The sequence below is a fragment of the Sceloporus occidentalis genome, unplaced genomic scaffold (genome assembly GCF_023333645.1).
Source record: "Sceloporus occidentalis isolate IW3139 unplaced genomic scaffold, rSceOcc1.0.p SCAF_1, whole genome shotgun sequence".
NCBI lineage: Eukaryota > Metazoa > Chordata > Lepidosauria > Squamata > Phrynosomatidae > Sceloporus > Sceloporus occidentalis.
Genome location: NW_028316981.1, coordinates 78,234,318 through 78,256,905, shown reverse-complemented (window position 1 = coordinate 78,256,905; position 22,588 = coordinate 78,234,318). Strand labels below are relative to the sequence as shown.

The window sequence follows — 22,588 nt, the reverse complement described above, 5'->3', positions numbered from 1 at the left end:
CCTTTAGCTTCGTTATCCTTTTCACCTGGATATGTTTACAAAGGTCCCGCAAGCTGATTTCTTCTCCTTTGGCATCAAAACCTGGCACTTCGATCCTGTCCCAGCAACTCCATGTCTTCTGGTGGTACTGAGAAGAGAGCAGTTGCCAGAGCCATGTTAGTCTCTTGCAGTAAACACAAAGAGCGTTGCAGCACCTTAAGACTAACACATTTACTAAGGCACACACTTCTGTGGATGAGAGGCCATTTTACTGGTGCATGAAAATACAGCAGAGACCCAAATAAGGTGACTTATTTATTTATTTATTGAGCACCTCAGTAAGTACACCTCTGGAAGATGTCTGTAGTATGGGCCAGGCAGTCCACAAACAAGTTGACGAAAACACAGAGGTGTTGCCCTAAACCTTAACAAAGTCTGGCAGAACAGAGAAGTCTAGGGAAGAAAAAAATCACGAGACTTATTCTGCTGTGGTACATCCAGGTTACACTCTAGATTGGAAAACTAATTACTTACCTTTACCAGATGTGCCTACACACATTGTTATTCCTCCTATGCTGTTACAACAGCATCCTTTGACCACTGAAGAAGACTTAGTGTCGAAACGCATTTGGTCATTTTAACATATTTCTCATTTGTAATGGGCACGTACTGTTATCCCTCCCATTTGTATCTATGGAATTGTTAAATACTTGATTTCACCTTCATCTTGTATGTCAAACATTTCCCTTCACTCTGTTCATTGGTTGGGATTTATAGTATCTTAGCCTAGTACTTATTGGCTATATCAGCATTTTTACTGACGGGTTTGAGTATTATTTTACTCCTCCCTCTTGTAATTGTCATCTTGGCCTCAGAGGGAGCGATCAGGCAGACCCAGCTCCATCAGGGACTGCCTGAAGGAAGAGGCTCCTCCCTCTTGTAACTGTCATCTTGACCTCAGAGGGAGCGATCAGGCAGACCCAGCTCCATCAGGGACTGCCTGAAGGAAGAGGCTCCTCCCTCTTGTAATTGTCATCTTGGCCTCAGAGGGAGCGATCAGGCAGACCCAGCTCCATCAGGGACTGCCTGAAGGAAGAGGCTCCTTCCTCTTGTAACTGTCATCTTGACCTCAGAGGGAGCGATCAGGCAGACCCAGCTCCATCAGGGACAGTGTGAAGGACAAGGCCCCTTCCTCCTTTAACTGTCACCGTGTATTTTGTATTGTATTCTATTGCAATTTTTACTGTACACCGCTATGATCATTGCGGAATAGCGGTCTATAAATAAAACGTATTATTATTATTATTACATCCGGGTTCTGCACACAGACCCCAGGATCCCTGTCTGCCTAATAGTTTGGCAACAGTTTTAACCCACCCCTTTTACATATAACCCATTCCTTTATTCTGTTATTAATAAAATTTAGCTATACTTTGATGTTTTTCTTCCCTAGACTTCTCTGTTCTGTCAGCCCACAAACAAGGCCTTCTCCTGTAGAGCAAAGTGAGTTAAATCTCAGTCTCACGTATTTCAAAATGTCATGCCTCCCAAATCTTTATTGTTTCCTTGGAAATAGGTCCCTAGGAGATTTGTTTCCAAGGCTGCAATCCTAAATACTCTGATTAGGGAGTAATTTCCATTAAATATGATATATTTTACTTCTGAATGAACATAGAAGATTGCACTGTGACTATGTTTGCACAGGACTGCAGATTAAATGATCCCTACTGGGGGAATTAGAGTTTGAAAACATTACCTTTTTATACTACAACTATCAAAATCCCTCAGCCAGCCAGTGTGACTAGGCTGGTTGGTGGGCTATAAGAGCTGCAGTCCAAACTCTGACTTGTATGATAAATACCAATGAACAAAGAATGTTAGCATCAGATCACTTCAATTAGTAGAGGTGATGGGATTATTTTAGTAAAACAAAGGTTTTAAGACAAACGCAGAAGCAACAACTGCTTCTGGACACCATGTCCAATTCAGGTTTCACCATTCACTGAACAATCAGACATTAGAACAGAGGAATTTTCTGAAAAAGCAATCTTTATACAAAGGACCCTATCAACTCAGTCTGTTCATCTTATCAGAACAAGGTTAAGAGGTGAACTGATTGTAGCATACCTTCAGAGGGGAGAAGTTTTAGGTATCAAAAAGCAGCCCTTTAATCTATCCAAAGGGAACACAAGAACAGTAAATAAAAATAAAAGATAAAACTAGACTAATTCTATCAGGCATAGCATTTCCAGTGGTATATATTTCTCAATTAACCAAGGCAATTCCAGACAGGCAAGCAATGGAGTTTCTTCAAAGTCAACAGGCCCAAGAGCATGGGAATGATGGGAAACCCAGATTTGGATCAGCTGCAAAGACAGAGTGGTGTAATGGAGCCAAGGCTCCTAGGTTCAAAACCCCACTGATTTTTTTGATTAGAAGGGATTATTACATTATCTGGCTCCCCCTGTTCTCTCTTAGCTGCAATCCTCCCCATTAGGTAGACAAGAAATGGATTTTCTCATTAACAACGAAGTGCTATGAGCTATCCCTGTTGTCATCCAAAGAATTTTTCACTGGCCTAATACTGAGTGGGCAAGACCCACTGGGTTAACCAAAGACCATCTCCTGATAGAATGAAAGCTGCTGGAATCTGATATACAGATATATCAACACAATTACCTGCATTTTTGGATTTTCCTTAGGGTTGTCACCACGAGGACTGATGTGGTGAGGTTCTGCACTTCAACATTTATCACTGTACCACTGCAAAGACCAGTAGTGTAACCTATCTCACAGACATTCTTTGAAACAGTCCCCAGAAATGGCACCCTCTGGAACAGAATTGGGACACAATGGGAACGCGCGACGGCGGTGGCGGCGTTCCCCCGTGCAATAAAGTCGCGTTTTGGGCCCCATCCGGTGCCCATCGCGCTCCATGCGCGCCCACGCTCGTCCCCGTTAGAACGCGCTGGGGAACGGTTTATGCCCCATGCGATAAACTTCTCTGAGTGTCTTAGACAGAGGGCAGAATGCTATTCTAATAAACAAACAAAAATTGTAGGTTTCCATTATTGATAAAAAACAAAACCACATAAAAATAAATATAAATAGTAAAAGCACAGACAAATCCCAGACAAACAAAGACAAACATATCTATACAAATGCTTTCTATATACAATGTAATCTCATATTAAATGTCTATAAACTAAACAAATAAAATGACTTCCTTGCCTCTATTCCCTGAGTATCATTGATATATTAAAGAAATAAACTTCTCTTTTCATTTGTTTTCTATAACTAGTTACAGATTATTTCCCCATGTTCTAATTCATATTTTCCCTCATACAAATTCAAGTTTACACTATTCTCAATCATAACTACATTTTATAATAAATTTATTCCATTCTTAATCTTCTATTCCCCCATACACTTTGTTCTCCCTATACTCGTTTCAAATATAATTGTAAAGTCAGCCAGTCCTGTTTAAATTTCTAATTAGACAAGTGAGTCTATTGGTTTCTGTTAGATCATATAACTTGAGTATCCATTCTGACATGTCCGGTATTTCTCCCCCCCCCCCTCCAATTTTTTTGCAAGTACAATATTAGCCTAATTGCTGTCGTCGTATTAAAAAAAACAATCTGTAGGTTTCCAAAGAAACACAACCCTCCCCCAGAAAAGAGGAAGTCTGATTTGAGATGACCTCCTAAATGGTTCTTTCCAGCCTTGCCGTTTCTGAATGCAGAAACTGGCAATGGATCTAACAGAAGGAACTTCTGTCCATTCATGATCTGTAACCTTGTACTATACAAAAGACACATTGAGATGGTTCTTTGCTCATGTACAATTATGCTTTTCTTCAGAAATAGACCCAGAAAATTCTTGTAGACCCCTGTATTGTTACCCTGCTTGTTTGGCTTTAGGCAGAAAGAGACAGAGGAGGACAAGAAGCATCCAGTCTTCTAACAAGAGACCCTTTGGGCCTAGTTGCTAACTCACAGCAGGAAGTGCCCTGACCAGAAAACACTTCATGGGGTCAGACAGCACAAAAGAGATACTGTCCTTGGCAAACTCACTGGCCAACAGGGGAAGGGCTGGCTTGTCCACTGTATTTCTGCAAGCCTCCTGAGTAAATTTGCCTTCTTGTCAGGAAATGGCAGAAATAAGGCACACACACCCTGCTTTAAACATGGAGACACAGGGCATTACCAGATACTGTATTAGATTCCTCCAGACTTTTGTTCTAGGATTTTACAAGAGAAGGGAATACTTCTCTGTATACCACTCACATGACTCTCCTATTGCATTATTCTCCCAACTCCTCAGCAGGATGAAGACCATTTCTCTCTGCCCCACAAAGAAGCATACTGGGGCTCTTTTTCTTTCATACTAGTACCGTTTACTACAGCTCTCTCCCACCCAGCACTCCCTAGATATATTAGACTACAATTCCCATTATCTCCATCAAGTATGACTAATGTAGAACCACACGTCCCTTGTTCATACATTTTTGAGACACATGCAACGGTATCATTACTACCCCAGAAGGCTTTGAGTTATATCATTGGCATGTCATTAAATAACAACTGGAGTAGGAAGAGGCCTGCACCATCTCACAGAGAGATCGCTATGTGTGCTTTGGCCTCTGCGTGTCTTGTACAGCCAGGTTTCCTTGCACAAGTCTCCAGCCCAAGTGTACCATTAGCCTTGTTCTCACTAGGCGTAGGCCAAGACTCCATAGTTAAGTGGTAAATGCAAAGGTCTACAGTCCAATCTCCACCATCTCCAGATAGAGATGGATAAGAATCATGCTTGAAGCATCTCTGGAGAGATGCTGCCATTCAAGGATTAAAGTGGGCTGGGTAGAGCATGGATCTGACTCTGTCTACAGCAGCATCTTGTTCCTAGTATGCAGAATGGGGTGAAGGGTCCAAATTCATTCATTCACTCTACCTCCCACACTGTCCAACAGGGTTTATATATGTACACATCCCATAAGAGAAGCAGGATTTTTATCTAGATAAACCACAGGTGCCCATGTGAAGGAAGCCCCCTGAGACCTCCTGCTAAACACTTGGAGACTAGAGGATGGCAGATGTGATTCCATTCCCCTATCCTTGCACCAGAGGGAAACAATCATGGAGCTATCCTTTACCTAAGAACGGGGTTCTTGCCTTTTTCTTTTGGTGATTGTTCTCCTCTGGCTGAATTAAAAGAAAATATGTTGAGGTTCTGTAGGCCCTACAGAAAGGAGGAGTGGGCAGGCAACAGAGGAAACTAGGGGCTGATGCTTACTTGGGCTTCCTGCAAGCTCTGGGAAGCCTTTTCCTACCACTTTTAGAAAGAAGAACAAATAAAGAATAAAAGGGATAGAGTGGAGGGCAGAAGGAAGAACCAGGACTCAAGTGTTGTGGGTTAGTTGACACTGCCAGACATAGAATTCCAACAGCACAGGAAGAAATGCATGCAAGACAAAGCAAATCACGACAAACAGGAGAGTGCCCAGCTGTCTTAGCCTATGTTTTGAGCTGAAACATGAGAAGTCCCAACACTGCCTACTGCCAACCACACTCTCCTTTTTGGGGGGAGGTAGTAGGCGGTGAAAGGGAAGCTGACAGCCAAAAGTTTTCATCCTGAACATTTGGAGTGAGATGAGCCATCCCATTTGTTTGTCTACATTGTCAACATAGGGGGAAGGCTCCCCTCTTTCCCAAGTGCCATTTGGCTGGCTTGGGCCTTCACATCCACCTGGAGACATTAACACCTCTTGCTCAGCCCTTCCATTTCATACACCTTGATCCTGTTCACCTCTTTCTGCCCAGTTAATGACAGTAGGGAAAGTGGAAAGTGACCAGGCTGAGTCCTTAGCAAAGAAAGGGAACTATTCTGGTACCATCACACAGTTTTATACCATCTACAGCAAGTTCACTTCACTTCAAGACATGGGTTTACATATTGCTTTGGTAGCACCAAGAGCTAGGCATCAACAGGAGTATAGTGCCCAGATCAAGAGAAAGTCTAGTACTGTACCACTCTATTCTGCTTTGGTCAGACCATACATGGAACAGTGTCCAATTTTGGCTGGCACAGTTCAAGAAGAATATTGGCAACCTGAAACATGTCCTGAGGAGAGCAACCAACATGATCAGAGGTCTGGAGTCCAAGTTTTATGAGGAATGGCTTAGACGTTGGGTATGTTTAGATTGGAGAAGAGAAGACTGAGAGATGACATGATAGCCATCTTTAAATACTGAAGGGTGTCATATAGAAGGTGGAGTGAGCTTGTTTTCTGCTGTACCAGAGTCTAGAACACAAATCAAAGGATTCAAATTACAAGAAAAGAGATTCCACCTAAACACTAGGAAGAACTTGTTGACTGTAAGAACTGTTTGACAATAGACTGCCTCAGAAAGTGGCGGACTCCCCTTCTTTGGAAGTCTTTAAGTAGAGGTTGGAAGCCCTTATCTCAGAAGTGCTTTAGCTGTTTATTCCTGCATGGCAGGGCTGCACTAGATGGCCCTTATGGTCCCTTCCAATTCTAAGATCAAAATGAAGGTGCAGAGTAGAAAGACAAGCTACTGGGCTCTTATTCTAAAGCAGGAGTAATGCATGTTTAGAACACGTGTTCCCTTATAGATTGTTGGACTAGCCAGTGTGGACAATGCAGTGGGAGATGATGGGAACTGAGGTCAGCAACATTTGGTCAGTTGCTCACTCCAGCCTGGACAAACTAGTGTCGTGCCATTGCCTTCCGTTGCTTGGGTTTTCTTTCATTCAAGCCTCCATGCCTCCCATCAATCTGCTCCAGCACTGAGGAGCAAAGGTCCAACAAATCTATTTGGTTGGGGGGGTGTCCTTTGGCGCCAGTATAAGAGCTCTCTTCCCCCAATTGCCAGCCCTTACTAACTAATGATTCCCATATGCTGTTTAATCAACTCCACAAGTTCCTGGATCCAGCACAGCTCTTAATTTCTGTTTGCAAATCACACATACAAAGAGCTTTCTTTTCCATCTTCTGATGGTATTCCTCGGCTCTCCCTTCCCTGGTGCTGCTGACTTCATGATCACTTCTCTGTCTTGGTTTTGAGTCACCTAAATTTCCACATTTGCAGATTCAGGAATAGATTAAGGATTTGAGTGCAGGGCTTCTTTTGCTCCTGAAAATGTAAGCAAACTGGATTTGCCCCATATGGTCCTGGGATGACCAATGCAGAATCCAGGACTTACTGCCCCCTACTGCTGCTGCCACTGTTCCTATTAACTAGAGTACTACCAACACAAGGGGTGGACAAATGCAGGCACATGGTATTTTATTTGTTTTTTTTTCATAGGATTACAGATTCCCAAAGAGACTAGCATGTAACAGTTATGGGATGGGGTAGAAACAGAGCACATCTCAGCACACGTTTAGCTTACAGGTTTGCCATCAGTATTAGAACTGAAATGGCAGTCCAGTCGCACAAAAACCAACCAACGTACATGATCAAAATATCTCTAAAATAATACTAACTAGTATACAATAAAGACAAAGTAAGCAGCAGATTAACAACCAGTAATTTGGAATGCCTCCCTGAACAAGAGTGTATTCAATTTGGTCTTAAAATTAGCCAAGGAAGTAATAGTTCTTAACTGTGTGGGAAGGAGATTCCAGGCATGAGGAGCAGCACAGGAAAAGGGACCTATTTGCAAACAATTGGGAACCCCAGACTCTTGTGAGTCTACTGCAAATTACCCAGAGATCTACCAGTGTATCCACTTCTTCTTTAAGTCTACCTCTAATCTATGCCACTGTGGCCTCATCACATCCTGCCACATCAACAGAGTTTCCTTCACATTTTGAAGAGTTCACACTACAGACCTGGGTTCCAAATTCAGTTTCTGAACTTCACAAACATTAAACCCCCACACAGACTTTCCCATGAATGCTTTGATGCTGATAGGGTCCTTCTACAGAACTACACTGTTTAGAAATCTGAGAAATCCTTTTAAAATACAGGCCATTTGGCAATGCTAGATGGAGTGTGTGTATGCTAAGTGAGCCCTAAGGCTGTCCAGCATGATCTGAACCGGGAGGGAGGAGGAACAGAGGCACCCAGAAAGAGAGAGAAAGAGAGAGAGACGCTATGGAAATCACTGAAGATGGAAGAGCTGCCCTCCCTTTCTTCCTGCCTATCCCCCCCCCCCGAAAAAAAATCTGGTTCCAATCTGCGCTTCCTGTGTAGCAGGAAGCCCCAGCCTCGCACTCCATAAACTCAAGACAAAAAGGCTTCTATTCAAACAGACGTTCTTAATTTAGCTTCTTGCTCCCCCCTCACTTTCCCCCCCTGATTCCAGCTCTGGTTTCTCTCTCTAGAAAAGGGAGGGGTTTTTTTTTGCAGTGAAGCCAAAACTGGCCCTAGTTCCAACAAATCTAAGATGAATGCAAAAGTGAAGTCTTCATACTAGAGCTGATACAAAAGAAGAAGGAAACTCAAAGCCTCTCTCTGTGTGTACATAGTTGTATGTGTATACGTACATGTGTGTATGTGTGTATGAGAATGTGCATATCTATCCCTACACTTATCTGTATCAGTCCTAAAAATGCAGGTCCTCATATGGTCATCTCAGATGAAAGAAAAGCTTAACGCTTAAGCCATGTCAGTCTGAGGATTGCAAGAACAATAGTCCAAAAAGTAACTTTCTCTATCTTAAGAAGTTGCTATATAGAAGCCATTCCAGAATGGCACTAAAGGCAAGACAGCCTGAGACCAGGGTTTGAATCCCCACTGAGCAATAAAACCCACTAGATGACTTTGGGCAAGTCACACACTCTCAGCTTCAGAGGTTGGCAATGGCAAAACCCCTCTGAAAAAAACCTGCCAAGAAAACCTGGTGACAGGTTCGCCTTAGGGTTTGCCATAAGTCAGAAATGACTTGAAGGCACATAACTACAACAAAGGGAAAGGAATGGGTGAGAGGCCTCAACGTTATGAAACACTCCAAATATGTCCAGTGTAATCTCTGAGCTAACTAGCATTGAGCCTACCTAACAGGTAGTCTGGGAAATCTATTAGTGATATTCTCAATTAATTGGAGGAATGATCAGATAGAAATGTAATAAACAAATGACCTCTTGTGTAAATGGTCTCTTGCTGAATCCTTTCCTGAAGAAAGCCTACCACTGGCTGTGGTAGAACAGTGGGATACATAGAAAACATTTTCCTCCATGACAGATCAGATGCAATGAACAGCAAAAAGGAACATTTTGATATTCTCTGGTACTTCTGACACATGTGCACACTTGACACACTTGCAAGATGACACACTTACACGCTGGTTAACAAATAATCCTGCTACCTGGAATTACTTTTGGCAATAATGGCACTCTTACCCCTATTATTCACAAACAGTTTATCCATTAGCTGAAGGTGACATAGGGGAAGGGCAGAACAGAACTCTTCTTTGCAACACTCAGGATACCTACCAGACATCTATGGTGTGTCTAGAACTACAAGGCCATGTGGTTTGAGGCGGCACATCAGGCCACAGACCAGCCCCTATACAAGGCACAAAATAAATGAGTATTTGAGCATTGTTTTTTCTCATGAAGCCTTTTAAGCTAGAGTTTCTTAAAATTATCTATTATCGGGGAGGAGGAGACCAGCAATGTTTTGCCTCAGACCGGCACCATATTTGAGTTCACTAACAACAGTTGCTTCTTTCTTTCATGGAAACTCTCCAGGGTTTCCACCTCTGATGAACACTCCACACTCACAGCCATTCAGAACACCCAGGGAGTCTACAGATGCATCTAGAGTGGTCTGGTTTTGGAACCAGGGATTGAAGACAAAGGAAAGCAGGGTGGTAAGGCTAGGGGCAAAAAACAACTGAGCCAGAGTTCCACATCAGTGTGCAGCTTGGCACCAGCTGTGCATGTCAGCTGCAGGTTAAAGACCACTTCCTGTGTCTGACAGCTCACAGGCAGCCTTACCTTTTCTATGCTGCTGCTAGCCTGATACACACTCCAGGCACTGGCTTCTGAAACTAGATCTCCCCACCGTCTGTCTGCCAGAAGGGGCTCAGGAAAGGCAGGGTCAGCAGCTGAGAAGGAGCAGCCTTCCTTCCCCCACCCCTCACACCAGATCATGGCAAGCAGCTCAGCACCCAGATCCAAGACAGAAGGGATGGGCTAGGAAGGCTCCCTCCACAGTCTGAAAGTCACTCACACCCATGTGCTAAAAGCTATGGGATGGGCAGCCAGCCCTTCTGACACATCCTCTTGAATAGAAATATAATCTAGATTATGGGCTGATGACTCATTAATGCTGGGGGTTGTGACTACCTGGTCAACTTTCAGGACTGAAGTATTGTTGGCCACTATGGGAGTGGACTGCAACCATGTTATCTGAAAGCATAATTACACCACAGCCACCTAGATATTCAAACCGATTGTGCTTCTCATTGTGCCACTGCTGCTGTTAGGGGAAACTTGTGCTGAAAAGATTCAGAGGTGGGACATGAAGATACACTTCTGCATCAGACATTACAGCAGCAGTGTAGCAATACAGAGGTTTAACATCCAGGTAGCTATTGTAAAGTCCAGAACAGCTGTTAGCAGCACTTTGGAGCATGCAACAAAAGTGAGGTCCTTGTTGCTGTTTTTATTAACGGCTGATGGGGGGAAACAGCAAAAATAGTTAAACTTGAAGTGAGCTATGTCCTGCACTTCTATCTGGTCTCCCAAAGAAATGAGTGGGCCCCAAGTACAGAGCTTCTCAGTAAGGACTAGACAACCCAAAGACATCCAGGTAGGCCAGACAACACCAATAATCCCTAACAACCCACCCTGCTGTCTGGGGTTTATGGGAGTTCTTATTTATTTAAAAAAATTGTGTGTTTCCGATATTAATGCAACACAGAGTACACAATGCAGGACTAATCATAGGGAAAGAAACAAGTCTGCTCCTAGATTACTCTAAGGAGTTTATCACACAGGAGGCAAGTGTCTTTCTCCCATTGTTAAACTGTGTTAATCACGCAATCGGAGAGAAGATTATCACAACCCCACACACTTTTCCTGTTCTTCTCCCATTTGTAAACAATAATGGACTCATAATTTGGTATTAATGTTAATAGATTGCCAGAAGTGCAAACAAAAAATTGAAGTGACCAGATTTTTCAATTGGAAGCTTGGGTTCTCTATTGAAGTTATGGATTTGTAAACTAGAGCTACAGGCCCATAACTGCTCTGTATCCAATAAGATAATGTAGTCTTAGGGCCCATTCTCACCACACAATTATATTATTATTATTCCACTTTAACTGCCATGGTTTCGTCCTATGGAATCTTGGGATTTACAATTTAGGAAGGGCTGCTTAGAATTCTTGGCTAGAGAGCTCTAGTGTCTCATCTGAATACCATTCCCAGGATTCCACAGGATGGAACCAGGGCAGTTAAAGTGGAATAGTAACACTACCATTGCGCAGTGTGAACGGTCTCATTCTGTAAGATTGCCTAAATGCCCCCTCAAGCCCACATTAACAGCCAAAAAGGAAGATGTTTCCAGCTCCTTGCCACCAGCCAGTAAGGTTGGTGCAATGATCAAAAGCAGGACTACTGTTGTAATTCCTTGTCACAACCTCACTTATTGGGGGGAGGGGGCTGGAAATGTTCTCCTTGGACCCCAATCATCAGTTGAACAGACCTCTTTTGCTCAATGCAGCTGCTGGCTCTTAAGGTGAGATGGTAGGAGAGTCTGGCCAGGAGACATTACTTAGTTATGCACTTGCAACTAAATAGCTGCTGTAGATCAATATTATACTATTACAGCACTGTTATTCCACTTTAATTGCCATGGCAACATCCTGTATAATTCTGGGATTTGTAGTTTAGTGAGTTCCAAGAGCTTCCTGGATGAGAATTCTAAATGCCCCTTCCTAAAAACTACCAATCCCAGGATTCCACAGGAGGTAGCCATAGCAGTTAAAATGGAATAATAGCACTAAAACAGCATAGTGTAATACTAAACCTAGTCTATCGATATATCTTCATATTAAACAGTGCAGTGACCAGCGTAACCTATTTAAAAAGTGAAATGCCTCTCCTGGAAAAGAAATTCAACTCTTCTGATGGGCAGAAAGCAGAAGTCTAGGGAGCCCTGGGAAGTGGGGATTTCACAAGCAGCTGAGGGGGTCAGGTATAGGTGGCCTCAGGCCTGTGTTTTGCCTATTCCCTTCCCAGTGTCCCATGAGTATTAACCTTGATTGCAAAGAACAAGCATCCATCTGAAAACCCAGAACATGGACGCCTGTCACTGCCTCTCTGCCATCCACTCTTCCTTTAGGGCAGGGAAATGTCTAATGTAAAAAAAATGTAATCTGCTCTGATAGCCTTTTGACTGAAGAGCAGGGCATAAATAAATAAATAAATAAATAAATAAATAAATAAATACTACCAAACCACCACCAACCTCTCACCTTGTATGACTGTGGAGCTGACAGGGGATAAACTCGATTAAGCAAGGGCTCCGAGAGCCACAGGAAGCTGGTACGATAGGAGTTTAGATTCCTGTGTCCCCACACCAGCTTGTAAAGTTCCAGGCATACCAGGCCAGCTACAGCTGCTGTGGTTGTGGCAATAGCAGGGACAATCTTTCCAGCTATTCTCTTGGCCTGTCAAAATAAAAGGAGACAGTCAGCACAAGGGCAATAGGAAAGAGTGCCAAATTATTGTAGAAGGGGAGGATACTAGGGTAAACACACTGCAATGGGTACAGGTGGGCAGTGGAAGAGAAGTACTGGAAGAGAAGTAGCAAAAGAGATGTCAGAATCAACCACTTTATTTCTCACACTATGATGTTCCAACCCCACCACCCCACTCTTTTCTCTCTGAATCAAACTGCAAGAGACTACCATTCTTGCAGACACATCTCCTTGAACCTGCTGAAAGGAAAGACATGGATGCTGATATATTTCCCATCCCCACCTCCATTTTGTTTCCTAGAAATCACTAGAAATGAAGGAATGACTCTACAAACTGAGTGTTTCCCTCACCTGGAGTTTACTAATGGGAGGGATGTCATAGTTCTCAGCTCGCAGATTGGCTGCAGTAGTGATGAAGTCCAAGTGGATGTCATTATCCTGAATTGCAAAATTATTCATGGTCAGGAAGAGGAAGAATGATAAAGTAAAAGAGAAAGGATCTCAATAGGAATGAAACCAAAGTGATTCCAGAGTTTAATAAAGGCAGCATACATGACATAGGATACAGCACAGGCTTTGTGCAGGCAGGCCAACACAGAAAGGCATAGACTTTGATACTGGACACAGAGCAGGAATATAGAACCTTTGTGACTCCAGATATTTTTACTACAATTCTCATAATCCCTTACCATTGGCCCTATTGGCTGTGGCTCCTGGAAGCTGAAAACTAAAACAACTGGAGGTACAAAGGTCCCTACCCCATGTCCAAATGCTATCATGTGCCTTCAGATTGAATCCAACTTATGGTGACTATAACCTAAGGCTTTCTTGTCAAGATCTATTCAGAGGAGGCTTGCCATGGCCTTCTTCTTCAACTGAGAGAGTGTGACTTGCCAAAGTCACCCAGTGGATTCCCATGACTGAGCAGGGATTTGACCGCTGGTCTCACAGAGTCCTAGTCCAACACTCAAACCACTATACCACGATGGATCTCTAAGAATCCTACCTTTTCTTTTCAGGAAATACATCTCTTAGCCCTTATATACTTGAAAGACTGCAAGGCATTCTTGGAGAAATCTCACAGAACAGAGTCTTAAGATGCATAAGAAATCTATGGCTAGCACAGCTGTGATTTAATACTGGCCTTATGCTTGAAAAATAAGATCAGGTGGCAGGACTGTACATGCCACCCCCTCCCCCTTCTCCATCTCTTTCTTCTTATGTGACAATTCCACACCACACCCTTGCCATACAGTTCTGTGTTATGTCTGACCAATGTTAAAGCAATGTTGGTGCCTCTCCAAATCTAGTTTTTGGAATACTTGAGAACTGGGAGAGCAAGCAGTGAGAGGAGGAAAAACTGTAAAGTGTACACAATCCTGTAACCTGATATTGACCTCTAATACAAGTCTTATATTACATATACACTGGGCTCTAGAATTTAGGAGTTTGGGTTTAAATTACCTGCACAACATCCTGTACTTCCCCAGGACTAGCAAGGACAAAAATAAGAATGTCAAAGAAGTAGTAACTGTGCTCAAATGTGTATTATTTATAGAGGTGGCATGATGCAGCTTTCACAGGCACAGAATTGCCATGGTACTCGCATTTCCAGTGCAGGGCCAACCTAAGACATTTGGCTGCCTCAGACAAAGGACAAGATAGCACCCACCTCCCATTCCATGTATGGAAGTTGGATGGAATGGCAGTCCAATCTTACTTCAAGGATTCAATTACCCAAGCACAGCTGCCATTTTGTAACTGAGGAACAGAATCTCCTGCACCTTTCTAGCTCATTTGCTTTGCATTCAAGAGCACAGCCAAGAGGGTGGTTCCACAGCCTGAAAAATTACCTTTTTTGGATTACAATGTCCAGAATGCTTACCTAGTATGGCCAGTGGGAGATTCTGAGACCTGAAGTCCCAAAAAGTAACTTTTAAAGTTTTGGGTAGACTATGTATTGAAAGTTCCACCAACAAAGTTGTGTAAAAAAAAAAGGGGGGGGGGAGCACAAATAGAGAGAAAACAAGAAGGTCTTGTGACACCTTAAAGACTGTGTTGAAGACTTGAATAAGTCTTCAAAAACTTTAACAATTTTATTTTACATAAGTTTTCAGGGATTGTAGCCCACTTAATAATTTCATCTGATGGCTTTTGTCCTTGAAAGCTTTGGCCAAACAAAATTTGTTCGCTTTTAAGGTATCGCAAGACTCTTTGTTGTTTTGCCATAACGGGATAACATAACAACTCAGGCTAGATTTGTGGAAGAGACTATTTCTCCACATCTATTTCTGACAGTCTGGATTTTACAAAGCCTAGATACAAAGCTTGCAGTTTACAGAGGAGTGAGATGCAGTTATTTCTTTGACACATGTACCTTCTTACTCAACTAGTGCCAGGTTTCTATACTGATCCGCTGATATGATAGCTAGGAGTTACACAAATGGATAACACAGACATTTCAAGGCTAGTAGAGAATAATGAAGAATGGCTTCTAATTTGTAAACAAGATTGTGGTGTGACTAGAAGATTAGCAAACAATAAACTGGAAAACAATGGTCATAATAAATTAGACTCAACACCACTCTCCCTGTTAGCATTACCTTTCTGTGGTGGTGGGATTGCATCCTCCTATGAGGCAAGAGGATCCACTGATGGTAGCAGTGCTGCTAGTAGGGCCTCTTTTTTGCTGAAAAGCCAGAATAAATGTGCCAAACAGCTACTGGGCACTAGCAGAAGTGGGGGGGGGGGTGACACTGGTAGAGTATCCCTCAGAAACATTGGCAGGAGCACCACAGTTAACGCAGAAGGAAGTTAAATGTCTTTTACAAGGAAAACCCTATGGTGATCAAATCATCATCGAAATCAACAATAAAAAAAGAAACAAGAGATGGTGCCAGAAGATTAATCTGAGGTCAGAAGACACTCAACAAATTTCTGGGGTACAGCAGAGGACAACTACAAGTAGTGTAGTGTCTATGATGCAACTAGACTCAAATCAAAAGGATGTTCTGTGTTGACACACTCCAAGGTGAAACAAAAATCCAAAGCTGCACAACAAATATTACAGGAACATGGAATGTGAGATGCATGGGTCAGGGGAAACTAGACATTGTAACTAGACAGCTTCAGTCAGTCTTGGATGAAACGGATTATCTGGACCCATTTCAAACTGGCTTTCGGGCGGGTTACGGGGTTGAGACGGCCATGGTCGCCTTGGTCGATGATCTCCGTCTGGGCATCGACAGGGGAAGCATGTCCCTGTTGGTGCTCTTGGACATCTCAGCGGCTTTCGATACCATAGACCATGGTATCCTTCTGGAACGCCTGGTGGAGGTGGGAATCGGGGGCACTGCGCTCCAATGGTTCCGGTCCTACCTCTCCGGGAGGTTCCAGATGGTGCAGCTGGGAGACGTGTGCTCCGATAAGAGGGCCCTCACAACTGGGGTCCCTCAAGGAGCCATTCTGTCTCCCATGCTATTTAACATTTACATGAAACCGCTGGGAGAGATCATCCGGAGACATGGGGCGCGGGGTTATCAGTACGCTGATGACACCCAAATAGTCTTCTCTATGTCTCCGACTGATGCAGTGACCGAGGATGGCGTCTCTCCTCTCGTGGCATGCCTGGAGTCAGTAATGGGCTGGATGAGGAAAAACCGACTCAGCCTGAATCCAGAGAAAACGGAGGTACTCGTGATAGGTTCCCCTGGTCCAGGAATGGCGGTGGTTCCACCTGTCCTGAACGGGATCACGCTTCCTTTGAAGGACTCTGTGCGCAGTCTGGGGGTGCTTCTTGATTCGTCGCTTCACCTTACATCTCAGGTGAATGCGACGGTCAATAACACCTGTTATCAGCTTCGGCTTATTCGCCAGCTGCGCCCATACCTGGCCCAGAGGGACCTTGAAACGGTGGTACATGCTCTGGTAACCTCTAGATTGGATTTCTGCAATGCACTCTACATGGGGCAACCCTCGTACCATACCCGGAAGCTACAGTTGGTACAGAATATGGCGGCCAGGCTGGTCACTGGCACTTCCAGGACCAGCCATATTACACCGGTGCTCAAAGATCTGCACTGGCTGCCTATTCGCTTCCGGGCACAGTACAAGGTGTTGGTGATTACCTATAAAGCCCTACATGGCTTGGGCCCAGGATACCTGAAGGACCGCCTCTCCCCATACATTCCGCCCCGCACCCTCAGAACTACTGGGCAGCAACTACTTAGGGTTCCTGGGGCTAAACTCTCTTCCACAACGAGGAGGACGTATTCCATCGTTGCCCCAACCCTTTGGAATACGCTGCCCACAGAGCTCCGCTCGGCCACCTCCCTGGCTCAGTTTAGAAGGGACTTAAAAACCCTTCTATTTCGAACTGCATTCCCCGAGTGAAGTCCTAATTGGCCTTCCTCTCTATGTTGACGGCAAGATGGATGGCTGACCGGGGGGTTTTGAAGCTGTTTTTAATTGTATAATTTGTATAATTTGTATAATATGTGTATTGTTTTATTATGTTGTTCACCGCCCTGATCAATGGAAGGGCGGTATATAAATAAAAGTTTTATTTTTATTTATTATTATTAAATAAGAAACAGAATGTATAAACATTGCAATACTTGGGGTGAATGAGCTAAAGTGGACAGGAACAGAACATTTATGATCAAGTAATTACTCAGTGTTTTAGTCAGGAAATGAAAATCTAACAAGAAACTGAATGGTATTAATCGTGAGAAGTGATGTAGCAAAAGCAATCAAAGGATATAATGGAAAGTCTGACTGAATAACTTCAGGGAAAATCCATCAATATAATCATAATCCACACTTATGCTCCAACTACAGAGGGAGAAGAGGAAGAAATTGAAAGATTCTGTGCTGGAGTCCAGGAGGAAATTGATAACATACTGAAACAAAACTTGTTGTTAATCATAGATGATTGAAATGCAAAAGTAAGAAAGAGCACTATCAAAGATTTTAGGAAAAATTGGCTTAGGATCAAGAAATGAAGCAAGAGAGGGACTGATTGAATTTTGAGAGGCTGTTTGTTCATCGCAAACAAATTATTAAAGAAAGCAAAGAAGAAACCATATACATGGACAAAACCTGATGGCCAATGCACAAACCACATAGACTACATAAATGGAAGCAGAAAATGGAGATGCTCCATTCTCTGTGCAAAAACAAGACCAGGAGTAGATTCTCCGCATTATCACACTATACTCTTATAGTGCTTCTATTCCACTTTTACTGCTCTGGCTGCCTCCTGTGGCATTCTGGGGTTTGCAGTTCAGTGAGGCCTAAGAGCTCTCTGGCTGAGAATTCTAAATGCACTTCCTTAAACTGCAAATTCCAAAGTGTCACAGGAGGCAACCAATACAGTCAAAGTGGAAAGCAGCATTATATGAGTGTAGTGCAGTAACCTAGTCTGGCACAGATCATGAACTGCTAATATCAAAAATTAGAGTAAAGGTAAAGAAAAACACTAAATTAATCATTGTGTCAAATTATAACATGAAGAACATCCCTGCTGGATTTAAAAATAATGTAAAACAATAGAGTTGCACTGTTAAGCCTAATATGACCAGGAGCCAGAAGAACTCTGGACTGTCAGAGAGGAATTTAAAAAGAAATTAGAAACCTGAATGGAACTATTCAACAACGTGCATGCAGGGAAAAGTAAAACAACTATGGCGCGGTACAGACCGCCCAAAAAAGTCTCCCGACGCCTGGTTTTGCTCCGCAGGGAAGCTGCAGCCTCCAGACCACACGACTTTCCTGCAGAGCAAAAAGAACCTGCAAAAAGTGGGTTTTTCTTGCGGCGCTATTATGATGCCGCAGTGCGCCAATGGCGCACTCGCAACATCGTAATGGTGCCGCAACTGACAGACGCTAAACATCCATCACATCAAAATGGTGGTCCCCATCTTTACAGGGCGTCACCATTTTGACGTACGGAATACGTGCTAGGATTGCGGGGCATCTGGAAGTGACGCCCTGAGACAACCCTAGCACGTCATCAAGATGTGCCACGAGGCCCGTCTGTACCGGTCCTATAAGAAGCAATGTAGAGAAACAGAAGATGACTACAAAAAAAGAGGAAGAACAAGAAACCCCTTCCACAAGATCTAAAAAATCAAAAGGAAATTTAGACCAAGAGCGGGGATGTTCTACGACCAGCAGGGGAACACATTATATGACCAAGCAGAAATAAAAAGATGATGGAAACAAGACACTGAAGAACTATATAAAATAGATGAAAGGATGAAATAAAGCAACAGGAACAGATGAAATAACAAGAAAGCTGATTTAAGCTATAGAGACAACTAAAATCTGTCCATAAATGTGGAAGAATGGCGCACAAACTGGAAATGCTAAATAAATATTCCAGTCCTCAAGAAAGAAGAAATATGGGATTGCAGTAACTACAGGACCAATGCATTACTCTCCCATGAAAGCAATGTGATGTTAAAAATTCTACAACAAAGACTTTTATCATATATGGAGTGAGAAATACCAAATGTACAAGCTGGGTTCAGGAAAGTAGGAGGCACTAGGGATCATATTACAAAGATACACGGGATAATACTGTACACCAAAGAACATCAGAAGAAAATCACCCTGTGCTTTATAGATTATAGCAAGGCCTTTGATTTTGTAGACCCTTAAAAATTATTGATTACACTTAAAGAAATGGGTGTGCTACATTTGATTGTCCTGATGCATAACTTGTACTCAGGACAAGAGACAACCATCAAGACAGAATATGGAGAAAAAGAATGGCTTCTAACAAGCAAGGGGGTCAAGTAAGGCTGCATTTTATTACCCAACCAGTTTAATTTGTATGCTGAGCATATCATATATAAAACAGCATTGGATCGGGAGAAACAAGGTGTAAAAATTGGGGAAAGAAACATTAACAGTTTAAGATATGCAGATGACACCACACCATACTGCTAACAGAAAACAGTAATGATTTGGAACGAGTACTGAAGAAAGTCCAGGAAGAAAGTGCAAAAGGCAGATTTATAGCTGAGTGTTCCAAAAACAGAATTAATGACTACAGGTGATTTACATAACTTTAAAGTAGACTATGAAGACATTGAAATAGTTCAAACTTTTCCACACTGGGCTCAGTCATTTATCAGAATGGAGACTGCAGTCAGGAAATCAGAAGAAGACTAGGACTTGAAAGGTCGGCTATGAAGGAACTAGACAAGATTCTGAAGTGTAAAGATATATAATTGAATATCAAAGTTAGGATTGTCCATGCCATTGCATTTCTATGTACGGTTGTGAAAGGTAGACAGTGTAGAAAGCTGATAGGAAGAAAACCACGTAATCTGAAATGTGGTGCTGGAGTTCTACGGATATCATGAACTGCTAAGAAGGCAAATCAATGGATCCTAGAGCAAATCAAGTCTGAACTCTCCCTAAAAACCAAGACATTTAAACTGAGACTGTTGTACTTTGGAAATCGTATGAGAAGGCAGGACTCACTAAGAAAGAAAATAATGCATGAGAAGGTAGCGGGAAAAGAGGAAGACCACATTACAGATGGACGGACTCAATGAACAAAGCCATAGCCCTGAGTATGCAATACCTGAGCAGGGCTGTTGATGATAGGATGACTTGGAGGTCTCTCATTCATAAGGTCATCATAATTCGCAGTCATCTTGCCGTTAAAAACAAGTGGCTGTTTAAAAGTAAAGTGCAGAAGTATGTCTCTTAATATGGATGAGTACCCTAATATGGATATAGGGAGGTGTTTAATCATTTGCCTTTTACTATGATCCCAATCCAACTCTCAGGTGACCTGCACATCATGGTGATGGGAGGCTTCCATAAGAAAGGGGAAGATATGGACCATAACAGAGGGTTGAAGCCTCTTATCCCACTCCAGGAGCCCACTCACACTACAGAATTATATCATTATGATTCCACCTAAACTGCCATGCTTCTGTCCTAGGACTGTCCGTTTAGGGAAGGGCACTGACAGTTCTCAGCCAGCGTGCTCCTCTGGTGCTTCAGGATTTTATCACACAAAGCTAGGAAAGCAGAATTTAAAAGGATAAAAATGTCTTTGGCCAGTACTTATCACATGATGTCCTACCTGCCCTGCTGCTGCTTTGCCTTTTATTTGTTACTGTAATGTACCTTTCCACTGATGAGCAAACCCCATCAATAGGTTTTTTGTGTTTTTTTCGGGCTATGTGGCCATGTTCTAGAACTCTTCTAGAACATGGCCACATAGCCCGAAAAAAACCCACAAAAAACTATGGATGCTGGCCATGAAAGCCTTCGACTTCCCATCAAGAGGCTTTCAGTCTTGCTACTGTTTCATTGCTGCAATTATGCTCCTCAGGCAGTCAAGTGGTGTGAATGGGCATGATTCTGCTCCTCTTCCTCTCCCAGCAATCACAGAGCCTTATCACATGGAGGGTTTTGCAGCTCTGTTCCAATGTGACTGCGGGTCCACCCATGCGAATTCACGTTGAAACATGATGTATTATCACACGTGATTGCTTTCTATAGGGGGGGGGGTCATTCCAAGGCGGATCCACAGTGAATCTGCAGCGACTCCTCATTTTGGTGAATTCGGTAACAAGTGAATTCACAAAAATTGCTTCTAAGCTCACTTCGATTTCACCCCAAATTGGTCTGTTGTGGAATGCAACTTTGTTTCCGTCCTGCTACACCCCCCAAACCTCCAAGGTCCCACATTTCCCATGATGCTGTGCTGCAATTTTGTCCCATTTGCTTCCGGTGCTCGGAAGGGTAGATTTAGATGTAGATGACAGACGTGAAGGGAATGAAACAGGAGGCTGGGGGAGAGATGGGGGCAATGGAGGGGGCCATCGGAGGCTGGGGGAAGCAACAAACTCCAACTCCCAGAATTCCATAGCCAAGGACTCCACAACAAATTCCAACTCTCAGAATTCCATAGCACTGAGCCAGAACAGTGAAAGTGGAGTCAAACTGGGTTATTTCCCCAGTGCGGATGCAACCTAAGAGAAGGGAATTGTTTCAAAGGGAAGGAGAGTGGATTGGATTCAGGGAGGTGACACTTTAGGGACCATGGAGAATAATTATAATAAAAAAATTGTTTTGAAAATGATAATAATAATTTATATTATTATTATTATTATGTAATAATAATAATTTATTAGTTTGTTGAGGCACCAGAACTCTCTGGCAGAGAAGGCTCAATATATCACGACACTACAGTTCCCAGAATTCCACAGCACTGAGTCAGGACAATTAAAGTGGAGTCAAACTGGGTTATTTCCCCAGTGCGGATGCAACCTAAGAGAAGACAACTTTTACAAAGGGAAGGCGAGTGGATTGCATTCAGGGAGGTGGTATTTTAGGGACCATGGAGAATAAGAGAAACCGGATCATTTCTGCACTCCTCCAAAATGGGTCTCCTTCAGATCCAAAGGATTTAGTTCCAAGTAAACCAACAGCTTCTACACTGATTATTTTGCAGTGACAGAAATTATTATTATTTTTATTATTATTATTCCTTAATAATAATAATAAATGGATGGGAGATCTGACATGGAGGACAGATGTAGATATGGCTGAAATGGATGAGGAAAATGACAGGAGGATAGATGTAGATGTAGCTGAAATAGATGAGGAGAATGACAGGAGGATAGATGTAGATGCGGCTGAAATGGATGAGGAGAATGACAGGATAGATGTAGATGCAGCTGAAATGGATGAGGAGAATGACATGAGGATAGATGTAGATGTGGCTGAAATAGATGAGGAGAATGACAGGAGGATAGATGTAGATGTGGCTGAAATGGATGGGGGTTCTGACACAGAGGACCCATTTGAATTTGCTGCCAGGGATGGAAAAATAGAAGGAAGGAAGAAACGTGAAGCCATCATTCACGTGAGGCTAGCATTCACGTGAAACTGGAAC

General features: G+C 42.9%; 1 protein-coding gene across 2 annotated transcripts in view; it reads right to left on the bottom strand.

Annotated features, from left to right (window-relative positions):
- The window catches only part of LOC149321659 (ubiquitin-like modifier-activating enzyme 1), a 79,309-nt gene that overhangs the window by 12,075 nt on the left and 44,646 nt on the right, over positions 1-22,588 (bottom strand). For both annotated transcript variants that reach the window (XM_089526448.1, XM_089526440.1), the window contains exons 21-23: positions 13,012-13,098; positions 12,436-12,630; positions 26-127 (exon numbers count right to left, since the gene is read on the bottom strand). In XM_089526448.1, coding sequence (XP_089382574.1) covers positions 26-127; positions 12,436-12,630; positions 13,012-13,098 — 384 coding nt within the window. The remainder of the gene's footprint in view (positions 1-25; positions 128-12,435; positions 12,631-13,011; positions 13,099-22,588) is intronic.